At 45.8% G+C, this 12,884-nt stretch overlaps 1 protein-coding gene across 3 annotated transcripts in view; it reads left to right on the top strand.

Annotated features, from left to right (window-relative positions):
- The window catches only part of LOC138764848 (cilia- and flagella-associated protein 45-like), a 56,725-nt gene that overhangs the window by 8,358 nt on the left and 35,483 nt on the right, over positions 1-12,884 (top strand). For all 3 annotated transcript variants that reach the window (XM_069941202.1, XM_069941201.1, XM_069941199.1), the window contains 3 exons: positions 11,314-11,458; positions 12,262-12,432; positions 12,686-12,864. In XM_069941202.1, the coding sequence (XP_069797303.1) occupies positions 11,314-11,458; positions 12,262-12,432; positions 12,686-12,864 (495 nt within the window). The remainder of the gene's footprint in view (positions 1-11,313; positions 11,459-12,261; positions 12,433-12,685; positions 12,865-12,884) is intronic.

The raw sequence follows: 12,884 nt of genomic DNA, 5'->3' as shown, positions 1-12,884 counted from the left end.
TAAACCATTCGTCAATAGTCAAGATACCGGTTTACTATATAAAGCCTTAATCCAACCAATAAAAAAAGGACCAAACTTGAATTTCTCCAGAACTTTAAACAAAAAATTCTACTCAACTCTATCAAATGCTTTTTCGGCATCTAAAGATATCACCACCGGATGGTCGAAATCTATTAATCAAACTAATCACGTGCAAAATATTATCTGAGGCATATCTATTCTTTATGAAACCTGTCTGATCCATATGAATCAACTTAGGTAAAAATTTAGCCAATCTATTCACTAAAATTTTAGCTATTATTTTATAATCTATATTTAACAATGAAATTGGTCTATATGAGGATACTTTCAAAGGATCTCTATCCTTTTTTTGGATTACTGTAATTAAAGTACTAGAACAAGACTCAGGTAATTCATAGTGTTCTCCAACTTGACATAATACATCTCCAAATACTGTAGAAAAATCATCATAAAAAATTTTATAAAATTCAACCGAAAACCCATCACCAGGCGATTTACCGTTCAGCATTTCCATCATAGCAATTTTAATTTCCAAGTCAGTAAATGGTATTTCCAACTCCTGTATATCTACATCCTCTAATGTCGGTAAATTTAACTGATTTTTTAAAAAATCAATCGATCCATTTTCTTGTTTTTCATCAGATGTATATAGCTTTTTATAAAATGAACAAAATTCATCATTAATCTCATGAGGTTTATAAGTGATAAGCGAATTCCATGTAACAGCATTAATGGTCCTCGAAACCTGTTCTTTCTTTAATTGCCATGCCAATACCTTATGTGCTTTCTCTCCCCATTCATAATACCATTGTTTAGTCCTATTAATCATACATTCAAATTGATAAGATTGCACGTATTATATTCCAGTTTCAACCTAGATAATTCTATTTTCTGATCTTCTGTAGCATCTTTCTGAAATTCCTTTTCTAACTCATCAATCCGTTTCTCTAATTCAAGACTCTGATTTAATCGATTCTTTTTTATTTTAGAAGTATAACTAATTATTCTTCCTCTCAAATAAGCTTTCATAGCATCCCATAATACAAACTTACTTTGAACAGAATTAGAATTTTCTTTCAAAAAGAAATTAATTTGTTTTTTAAAAAATCAATACATTCCGTATTTTTTAATAACATTGTATTAAACCTCTAACAATAGGCCACTTGAATTTTCTCAGAGGTTGCATATGTAAAGTATAACAAAGAATGATCTGAAATCACCCTACTTTTATATTCCATTTGTTGTATTTTCCCTTGTAAATGTGCCGATACTTAAAAAAAAGTCAATCCTTGAAAACGATTCATGTCGAGTTGAATAAAAGGAGAAATCCTTCTCTGTCGGATTAAGACGTCTCCAAATATCCACTAAATTAAGATCTTTCATCAACGCTTGAACCTGAACTGCCATTTTACATTTCTTAACTTTCTTCGGAGATTTATCTAATAAATGTTCCAAAACACAATTAAAATCATCACCAACTAAAACATTATCATTAGCCTGACCCAGATATAAAAATGCATCAGAAATAAATATTTCATCATCTACATTTGGGGCATAAATATTGAGTAAAGTCCAAAATTCACTAAAAATCTTACAATTCAATTTAAGAATACATCCTGCCTTTTCCTCCATTGATTGTAACTCATAAAAATAAATTCTTATGTATCAAAATTGCTACTCCTTCAGCCCTGGAATTAAATGAAGAAGAATATACATGCCCTACCCAATCCCTCTTTAATTTCATACTTTCTTTGACATTCATATGTGTTTCTTGTAAAAAAAGCAACATCAATTTTCATTTTCTTCTTTCTTTGGCTTGGCTTCGCGGACGAAGATTTATGGAGGGGTAAAAGTCCACGTCAGCTGCAGGCTCGTTTGTAGCTGACAAGTCCGATGCGGGACAGGCAGACACGGTTGCAGCGGTTGCAGGGGAAAATTGGTTGGTTGGGGTTGGGTGTTGGGTTTTTCCTCCTTTGCCTTTTGTCAGTGAGGTGGGCTCTGCGGTCTTCTTCAAAGGAGGTTGCTGCCCGCCAACTGTGAGGCGCCAAGATGCACGGTTTGAGGCGATATCAGCCCACTGACGGTGGTCAATGTGGCAGGCACCAAGAGATTTCTTTAGGCAGTCCTTGTACCTTTTCTTTGGTGCACCTCTGTCACGGTGGCCAGTGGAGAGCTCGCCATATAACACGATCTTGGGAAGGCGATGGTCCTCTATTCTGGAGACGTGACCCACCCAGCGCAGCTGGATCTTCAGCAGCGTGGACTTGATGCTGTCGACCTCTGCCATCTCGAGTACTTCGACGTTAGGGATGAAAGCGCTCCAATGAATGTTGAGGATGGAGTGGAGACAACGCTGGTGGAAGCGTTCCAGGAGCCGTAGGTGATGCCGGTAGAGGACCCATGATTCGGAGCCGAACAGGAGTGTGGGTATGACAACGGCTCTGTATACGCTTATCTTTGTGAGGTTTTTCAGTTGGTTGTTTTTCCAGACTCTTTTGTGTAGTCTTCCAAAGGCGCTATTTGCCTTGGCGAGTCTGTTGTCTATCTCGTTGTCGATCCTTGCATCCGATGAAATGGTGCAGCCGAGATAGGTAAACTGGTTGACAGTTTTGAGTTTTGGTGCCCGATGGAGATGTGGGGGGGCTGGTAGTCATGGTGGGGAGCTGGCTGATGGAGGACCTCAGTTTTCTTCAGGCTGACTTCCAGGCCAAACATTTTGGCAGTTTCCGCAAAACAGGACGTCAAGCGCTGAAGAGCTGGCTCTGAGTGGGCAACTAAAGCGGCATCGTCTGCAAAGAGTAGTTCATGGACAAGTTTCTCTTGTATCTTGGTGTGAGCTTTCAGGCGCCTCAGATTGAAGAGACTGCCATCCGTGTGGTACCGGATGTAAACAGCGTCTTCATTGTTGAGGTCTTTCATGGCTTGGTTCAGCATCATGCTGAAGAAGATTGAAAAGAGGTTTGGTGCGAGAACACAGCCTTGCTTCACGCCATTGTTAATGGAGAAGGGTTCAGAGAGCTCATTGCTGTATCTGACCCGACCTTGTTGGTTTTCGTGCAGTTGGATAATCATGTTGAGGAACTTTGGGGGGCACCCGATGCGCTCTAGTATTTGCCAAAGCCCTTTCCTGCTCACGGTGTCGAAGGCTTTGGTGAGGTCAACAAAGGTGATGTAGAGTCCTTTGTTTTGTTCTCTGCACTTTTCTTGGAGCTGTCTGAGGGCAAAGACCATGTCAGTAGTTCCTCTGTTTGCACGAAAGCCGCACTGTGATTCTGGGAGAACATTCTCGGCGACACTAGGTATTATTCTATTTAGGAGCATCCTAGCGAAGATTTTGCCTGCAATGGAGAGCAGTGTGATTCCCCTGTAGTTTGAGCAGTCTGATTTCTCGCCTTTGTTTTTGTACAGGGTGATGATGATGGCATCACGAAGGTCCTGAGGCAGTTTTCCTTGGTCCCAACAAAGCTTGAAAAACTCATGTAGTTTGACATGCAGAGTTTTGCCGCCAGCCTTCCAGACCTCTGGGGGGATTCCATCCATACCTGCTGCTTTACCACTTTTCAGTTGTTCGATTGCCTTATATGTCTCATACTGGGTGAGGACCTCATCCAGCTCTAGCCTTAGGGTCTGTTGAGGGAGCTGGAGCAGGGCGGAATCTTGGACTGAGCGGTTGGCACTGAAAAAAGATTGGAAGTGTTCTGACCATCGGTTGAGGATGGAGATCTTGTCGCTGAGGAGGACTTTTCCGTCTGAGCTGCGCAGCGGGCTTTGGACTTGGGGGTGAGCGGCCGTACACCGGCTTTAGAGCCTCGTAGAAACCCCTGAAGTCGCCAATGTCCGCGCTGAGCTGGGTTCGCTTGGCGAGGCTCGTCACCACTCATTTTGGATCTCCCGGAGTTTCCACTGAAGATGGCTGCATGCGCGACGGAAGGCTTGTTTCTTCTCTGGACAGGACGGCTTTGTAAGGTGAGCCTGGTGGGCAGCTCGCTTCTTTGCCAGCAGCTTCTGAATTTCCTGGCTGTTTTCGTCGAACCAGTCCTTGTTTTTCCTGGAGAAGAAGCCCAGTACCTCTTCAGTGGATTGCAGTATGGTAGTCTTCAACTGATCCCAGAGGGTTTCAGGGGATGGGTCCGTGAGGCGGATTGTATCGTCGAGCTTTGCTTTGTGGTTTGCCTGGAAGTTTCCTCTTGCTTCGTCTGACTGCAGGTTTCCAACATTGAACCTCTTTCTGGGGGCTTTACTGTTCCTGCGCTTTGGCTTGAAGTGAAGGTTGAGCTTGCAGCGAACCAGCCAGTGGTCAGTGTGGCATTCCGCGCTGGGCATGACCCTGGTGTGGAGCACATCTCGTTTGTCACTTTCTCGCACCAGGATGTAGTCCAGGAGGTGCCAGTGTTTGGATCGGGGGATGCATCCAGGTAGTCTTCAGGCTGTCCCTGTGCTGAAAAAGGGTGTTTGTAATGACAAGCCACTGTTCTGCGCAGAGCTCCAACAGGAGGCGCCCATTGTCATTGCACTTGCCGACGCCGTGCTTTCCCAGGATTCCTGGCCAGGTTTCTGAGTCTGCCGACGCGAGCGTTGAAGTCGCCAAGGATGACAACCTTGTCGGCTGTAGGGGTGCGTTGGATGAGGTTGCGCAGGTCAGTGTAGAACTTGTCCTTTTCTGCTGGTTCCGCCTGGAGGGTTGGAGCATAGACACTGATGAGGGTGATGCAACGCTTGTTTTGAAGGGGGAGTCGCATGGACATGATTCGGTCCGAGTGGCCTGTCGGAAGGTTTTGGAGTTTGGAGGCAATGAAGTTCTTGACCATGAAGTGACCATGAAGCCTACACCAGATAGGCGTCGTTCATCCGAAGGCTTGCCAGACCAGTAGAGTGTGTAGCCCGCGCCGCGTTCTTGGAGGCTGCCTACATCTGCCAGGCGGACTTCACTGAGAGCGGCTATGTCGATGTCAAGTCTGAGGAGTTCGTGTGCAATGAGGGCAGACCGACGTTCAGGTCGGTGATGTCAGCCTTGTCTAGCATGGTTCTGATGTTCCAGCATGCTAGCTTGAGTTTGTGAGCATCTTTTGAGGGGGAGGACGTGGAGGGGGAGGACGTGGAGGGGGAGGACGTGGAGGGGGAGGACGTGGAGGGGGAGGACGTGGAGGGGGAGGACGTGGAGGGGGAGGACGTGGAGGGGGAGGACGTGGAGGGGAGGACGTGGAGGGGGAGGACGTGGAGGGGGAGGACGTGGAGGGGGAGGACGTGGAGGGGGAGGACGTGGAGGGGGAGGACGTGGAGGGGGAGGACGTGGAGGGGGAGGACGTGGAGGGGGAGGACGTGGAGGGGGAGGACGTGGAGGGGGAGGACGTGGAGGGGGAGGACGTGGAGGGGGAGGACGTGGAGGGGGAGGACGTGGAGGGGGAGGACGTGGAGGGGGAGGACGTGGAGGGGGAGGACGTGGAGGGGGAGGACGTGGAGGGGGAGGACGTGGAGGGGGAGGACGTGGAGGGGGAGGACGTGGAGGGGGAGGACGTGGAGGGGGAGGACGTGGAGGGGGAGGACGTGGAGGGGGAGGACGTGGAGGGGGAGGACGTGGAGGGGAGGACGTGGAGGGGGAGGACGTGGACCTGTCCTCGGGCCTGCACAAAGGAGCTTTTAGGTGGAGTGCAGTGCGCGCAGTACTGGCCCCACCCTTTACACCCATGGTTCGTGTGCCGTGGCCAAGCAAGCTGGGACGTGGCAGCGAGGTCCTTGGGTCGTAGGTTTTATATCGGAGTGGCCTTCTCCTATGCAGGTTTCTTACCCGGGCTGGAGGGGTCTGCCTCCCCTCTTAGGTCGGTCTATACTGCCCGGACCGGGGCCGAGGACGCCGCTGCTCTCCCTGTGCCCTGACTGTGGCCGCCGCCTCCAACTCTCTGCCCAGACCGGGGCCTCCGCCTGCCTCACTCGACCGAGGCCGGGGCCGCCGCCTCCCCCTTGCTCCTGCCCGGATTGGGGTCGCCGCCGCCTACCCTCAGCCCGGACCGGGGCCGGGCCTGCCGCTGCTCTCCCTGTGCCCGGACTGGGGCCGCCGTCTTCCACTCTCTGCCCGATCGGGGCCTCACCTGCCTCACTCGACTGAGGCCAGGGGCCGCCATCTCCCCCTTGCTCCTGCCCGGATCGGGGCCGCCGCCGCCTACCCTCAGCCCGGACCGGGGCCGGGGCCGCCGCTGCTCTCCCTGTGCCCGGACTGGGGCCGCTGCCTCCCACTCTCTGCCCAGATCGGGGCCTCCGCCTGCCTCACTCGACCAAGGCCGGGGCCGCTGCCTCCCCCTTGCTTTTTCTTAATATACGCCAAAATGCACTTACGCTTAATCGGACTGTTTAAACCTCGAACATTAAAAGTAGAAAACCTCAACTTTGACATATCTACTAATATTACTAAGAACTAATAATATCGATATATAAAAACTCAAATCAATGTAAATAGGCCCTCCAATAGGACAAAAAAATCACAAATTAAAAACTAAATAAAATAAAATAATCAAAAAGAAAAGGAAGAAAAAAAAAACCCAAAGAAAAAACTATCAAAAGGTCGTAATCCCTAAACAAAATTTGGGTGTGGATCACCCACCAGTGGCTGATGACTAATAGAACTTGGACCAAATATCTCCCTCCCCAGCCGAACAAAGAATAACATCAAAATATCATAATAACATAAAAATAAAATAAGAATAAGAAAATTCTTCTATTCATCCAAGAGATTCCAAACTCTGAGACCCCATTTCAAGAGAAGTTGGACTCTTTCCATTCCCATTTCTGCCATTTCTTCCATTTCCAAAACAACAGATTTTTCTTTAGGAGACAATGGTGGACTACGTCTTTGTCCTCTTGCATCTGGCAATGAATCAGCAAAAATCATTGCTTCACGATCATTCTCAAAAAATCGAGATTGAAAGTCGCCATAAAACACCTTCAACACTGCCGGATAGCCTTTACGCCACAAAACTTCTTTAACTGGATTAAATCGACGTCGACGCTGAATCACCTCTTGACTCAAATCGGGATAAAAAAATACGGAGTTTGTCGTTGTCTCGCATTTTGCACTGCTAGATGAAGTATTGCTTCTCTGTCCAAATAATTCAAACATCGAATTATCACAGGTTTCGGTGGTTGACCAGGTAAAGGTGTTCTTCTTAAAGCTCTATGAGCTCTTTCCAATACCAAGCCTCCAGAAAAAAATTCTTGCCCTAGTATTTGTGGGATCCAATCTTTAAAAAAATGAAGAGGATCTTGTCCTTCCATACCTTCTAGCAAACCAACAATTTTCACATTATTCCTTCTACTTTGATTCTCCAAATAGTCTATTTTCCTCTCTAACTCCTTCTCACATTCTCGCAATTCTATAACGGATTTTTCAACCTTCAACACTTTTTCTGTTTTAGAAGCCACTTGCTGTTTACATTACAAAAGAGCAGACTGAAACTTTTTAAAATCTTCACAAGATGCTTCCACACGTGCTTTAACTGTATTCAATTCTGAACTTATCCTTTGAGCCAACTCATTCATCATAGGCTGGATGACAGCGTTTAACTGTTTACATTGTAATTCAGAAAAGCTCAGCCCTGCTTTCTCTAACGTAGTGGCAGAACCAGGTAACTGCAGCTCCTGCTGCAACTCAACAACAGGCAGTTTAACGGTTCTACTCCCGTTCTGGACTCCCAGCGACGGCACCCCGACTTCCTCAGGGGGTCGACGCTGGTCTCCCCCTGCAGCTCGCTGTTGTTTCAAAAACTCACGGAGGAGATCGAGATTTTCAGGTTGGAGTTCTTCCTGAAGTGTTTTGGCAATGGAGTCGTCTTCCTGCATGCTCCCTCCGTTAAAGTCAGCAGGCTGCCAGAATCGGGATCCACTTCTTGGGAACACGCACCTTCCTCCTGAGAACGGGTAATTCCAAATAAGTTGTTTAGGCCCCAAATCTTCAATACTTCGAAAATGGCCATAACAGTTCCCTAATACGAGAGGGGGGGGCGTGGCAAGATGGCGTAGAGTCTAGACGTGTAATCTCAACCTCTCTGGCTAGACTTTTAAGAACCCGTTTTTAACTCTTTGTTTTCAGGTTTAAATTTTTTAAAACTTAGTTTAAAAGTATCAAGGAATTGTTAAGGCTATTAATGGTAAAAAGATTAAACCTCAAGTACAGAAGAAACTACATTTTCGAAGTGTTGAAGATTTAGGGCCTAAACAGTTTGCTACAACTTCAGGTTTTCTTTCTTTCAAGCCTAAACCACAGAAATTGCCTGTGGGAGCTGAAAAAATGACTACTACTCACCAGGAGAAGGTCATCGCTGGAATTACCCGTTCTCAGAAGGCAGGTGCGTGTGCCCCCGATGTGGATCCCGATCCTGGCAGCCTGCCGACTTTAACAGAGGGGGCACACAGGAAGATGACTCCATTGCTTGAAATACCCCAGGATATATTTTGGTCTGAATATTTTGGTCTTTTTTGTGAGTTTTTGAAGCAACCACGGGTTGTGGGGGGAGAACAGCGTCGGTCCCCTGAGGAAGTCAGGGTGTCGTCGCTGGGAGTCCAGACCCGTAGTAAAACCATTAAACTGCCTGTTGTTGAGATGCAGCAGGAGCTGCAGTTATCTGGTTCTGCCACTACGCAAGAGAAAGCAGGGCTGAGCTTTTCTGAATTACAATGTAAACAGCTAAGCCTTATCATTCCGCCTATGCTGAATGAAATGTCTCAGAGGCTCAGTTTGGAACTGGATACAGTTAAAATACGTGTGGAAGCATCTTGTGAGGATCTTAAACAATTTCAGGCTGCTTTTTTGAAATGTCATCAACAAGTGGCTTCCAATACAGAAAAAATGTTGGAGGTGGAAAAATCTGTTAAAGAATTGCGAGAACGTGAGAGGGAGTTAGAGAGGAAAGTATATTATTTGGAGAATCAAAGTAGAAGGAATAATGTGAAGATTGTTGGTTTGGCAGAAGGTTTGGAAGAACAAGATCCTCTTCGTTTTTTTTACCGAATGGATTCCACAAATACTGGGGCAGAAATTTTTCTCTGGTAATCTGGTATTGGAAAGAGCTCATAGAGCCTTAAGAAGAAGACCTCTGCCTGGTCAACCACCGAGACCTGTGATAATTCGATGTTTGAATTATTTGGACAGAGAAACGATACTTCGTTTAGCAGTGCAAAATGCAAGACAACGACAAGCCCTGTTAATGATTCAGAATAGTAGAGTTTTTTTCTATCCTGATTTGAGTCAAGTGGTTATTCAGCATTGGCGTTGATTTAATCCAGTTAAAGAAGTTTTGTGGCATAAAGATTATAAGTCTATTTTTCATTATCCGGCAGAGTTGAAGGTGTTTTGTGGAGACTTTCAATCTCGGTTTTTTGAGAATGAACGTGAAGCAATGAGTTTTGCTGACTCGTTGCCAGATGTAAGAGGACAAAGACGTAGCCCACCACTGTCTCCTAAAGAAAAATTTGGTTGTTCTGGAAATGGAAGAAACGGCAGAAATGGGAGAAATGGGAATGGAAAGAGTCCGTTTCCTTGAAATGGGGTCGCCGAGTCTGGAATCTCTTGGATGAATAGAAGAACTTTTTTTATTTTTACTTTCTTTTTATGTTATTATGATATCTTGTTGTTATTCTTTGTTTGGCTGGGGAGGGAGAAATTTGCTCTATGTTCTACTAGTCATCAGCCACTGGTGGGTGATCCACACCCAACTTTTGTTTAGGGATTACTACCTTTTGGTAGTTTTTTGGGGGTTTTTTTTAAATCTTTTTTTAATTTTCATTTTATTTAGACTTTAATTTGTGGTTTCTTTTTCTCCTATTGGAGGGCCTATTTACATTGATCTGAGTCTTTATATATTGATATTATTAGTTTTTAGCAATATTGGTGGATATGTCAAAGTTTGCTACTTTTAATGTTCGGGGTTTAAACAGTCCGATTAAGCGTAAGCGTATTTTTATCAAGGTCGATCTTTGGTAAAACATGTGTTTGGTAGAGATATGATTTTACCTGAAATGATTAAATTTGAGACTTTTGGCATAATGAGATGAAATATTGTTTAATAATGGAAAAAATTACATATGTTTCGCAGATAACTATAGTTTGTTTTATTAATAGGTGGTTGTTATATTCAGAATATTTACATTTTGATTTATAGTGACTAGATTTTAATATGTATGCTTTACTTTTCTTTATTTTTTTCTCTTTTCTTTATGGCTCCTTAGGTGAGTTGGCTGAAAGGGGGGGGTTTCTTTCCTTTTTTTTTCTTTCTTTTTTTATATATATAAAATATAACGTTCATGCTTTGTTTATTGTCATATATGTTACTTATTATCTGTATTATGAACGAATAAATAAAGTTTAAAAAAAAATATTCCTTAATACTTTAAACTAAAATTTAAAAAGTTTAAACTTGAAAACAAAGGGTTAAAAATGGGTACTTGAAAGTCCGGCCAGAGAGGTTGAGATCACACGTCTAGACTCTACGCCATCGTGCCACGTCCCCTTCTGTGCTTTCTCCTGAGAACATCTGTTTCCAATTTATTTTCCCTAGTTCCTGCCTCATTCCATCATAACTTAGCCTTTTATCCTTGAAAATATCTGTGCTAAAGCTCAGGCAGCTGTGATCACTACCACTGAACTGTTTCCTCCATTGAGAGGCCTGTCACCTAACCAAGTTCATTACCCAATTCTAGATCTATTTTGGCCTCTCTAATCAGCTGGTCCACATACTTTGTCAGGAATCCCTTCTGGATACACATGACAAATTCTGCCCCATCTATCCCTCTGCAGTAAGGAGGTGCAAGTCAATATTTGGCAAGTTGCAATCTCCCATAACAACCACCCTGTTATTTCTGCACCATTCCAAAATCTGCCTACTTATCTGTTCCTCAGTGTCCTAAGTGTTATTTTGGTGCCTCTAGTCTACTCTCAATACAGATTGCTCCCTTCCACCCACACTGACTCAGTAGGCACTCCCTGCACAGAGTCCTCCCTTTCTGTAGCTGTGATACTATCCCTGACCAGTAATTCTACTCTTTCCACTTCTTTTACCCCCCCCCCCCTCTATCCATTTTGAAACATCTAATCCCCAGTACTTGCATCAGTCAAGTCTCTGTAAGCGGCCACATCCTAATGATTTTTTTTTTCACTCCATTTCCTTCTTTTTGCTCTCTCTCCTCTCACTCCCTCTTAAAAACTCTTTCCCCCATTTCTGCCTCTCCTTGTCTCATGTTCCCTCTGCAACTTTGCCCAGTTGGCTCCTGCTGCCTCCCTTCTTATTCATTCCCTTTCCTCCCCAGCATTCCTATTGAGGACCCCTCAGGCAAGACTCTGATCATCAGTCCTGTGGACTTCGAGCGAATAAAAGCAGCATCTCGAGTGATCAGTGAAGAGGAGAAGGAGGCCATACGAAAGGCCAGTGATGCAGAGAAAATGCATGCGGTGGTAGGTGATTCTCTGGCCTGTGATCCCTTCATCCTCTTCCCCTCATAGGAGTCTATGCTTCTTCTCTCAAAGCAGTCCCCCACCTCCATCCCATTGTTACACCCTCTCAAATAACTCTTGTCATTATCCCTCTTTCCCCATCATTTCAACCACTCTGCTTTTGCCCTTCTGTTGTGTCCCTTATTCTACTCATGCCATTGCCCTAACCAACTGTCATCACCTCCACCTTTGCCATTGCTGACACCCTCCATGATGATCCTCTCCCTTCCCGATCCCCCTCCTCTCCTCTTTCACCATCAACCCTTCCTCTTCCTCCCGTCCTACAGACCACCTCTCCCACTCCTCTCTCTTTGCTCCATCCCCTCACACTGATATCCCCTCTCCTCAATCTGCCACCCTTTTTACCATCATCCCCTCTGCTTTCCCATTCAACCATCATTCCTTTAGTCTCCTATCATAACACCCCTCTCCCTTCCTTGCACTAAGCCCTCACTCTTATGTAGCCCCATCAGACCATCAGACCCCCATCTCCCTTCACCATACCTTTCCCCTACTGTCATCCCCTCTCCCCTCCAATCATCACTCCTTCTTCTCCCATCATTGCCCCTTCCCTCTTGTTCTACCCTCACCCTCTTTCTCTTCCTGCCACTGACCCAGGCCTTCTACAGAGCCCTACTCCCACAATTGTACCCTCTCCCATGTCCCCTCCCCACCTGCCATAGCTCCCTCCATCTATCCCCCTCCCAACCCTCCCTGCCATCGCCTATCCTTCCCTCTCCTCTGATGGCTCGTCGTCACTGCAGGAACTGGCAGCCGATCGGAAAAGTTTCATCCGAGCCAAGGAGCTGCAGAGACAGAAGAACGAGAAACTCAGTGACATGGAGGAGGAAGCGCGAGACAGGGCCCTCTACTTGCTGGAGAAAGCCAACACTATGCGGCTGGAGCAGGAGGATGAGATCAAAAAAATCAATGAGGTCAGGGGAGTGGGGAGGTGGCGAGAGAGGGAGGGGCTGTGGAAAGTGGGGGAGAAATGCATTGTCAGAGAGGGGTGAAGATGGGGAGAGGGGTGCAGAAAAGCATGTCGTCGCGAGTTTGTAGCAGTGTCTCAGCCTAATTTACACCCTGTGAGTGATGGAACAACTTTATTCTGTAACTCACCCATGTGATGGGTGAAGGGTCTGTTTAGGGGGACCATCACTCTCAATAGTTATGGGGCTTTTCTTTTAGACCATTGTTGGAGCCAGGTGCCATGCCATTCGTGATGCCCAAATCCTAGAGAAGGAACAGATAATGAAGGAGATGTTGGATGAGGAGCGGCGACTGGACATGATGATGGAGGTAGATCGGCAGAAAGCTTTGAAGATGCAGGACGAGATTGAGCGTAAAAGGAAAGAGAATGGACTGAGGTGAGGAGAGGAAAGGACTG

The sequence above is a fragment of the Narcine bancroftii genome, chromosome 5, assembly GCF_036971445.1.
Source record: "Narcine bancroftii isolate sNarBan1 chromosome 5, sNarBan1.hap1, whole genome shotgun sequence".
NCBI classification, from domain to species: domain Eukaryota; kingdom Metazoa; phylum Chordata; class Chondrichthyes; order Torpediniformes; family Narcinidae; genus Narcine; species Narcine bancroftii.
Note: the sequence above shows the minus strand (reverse complement) of the source record. Positions and strands in the feature narration are given on the sequence as shown.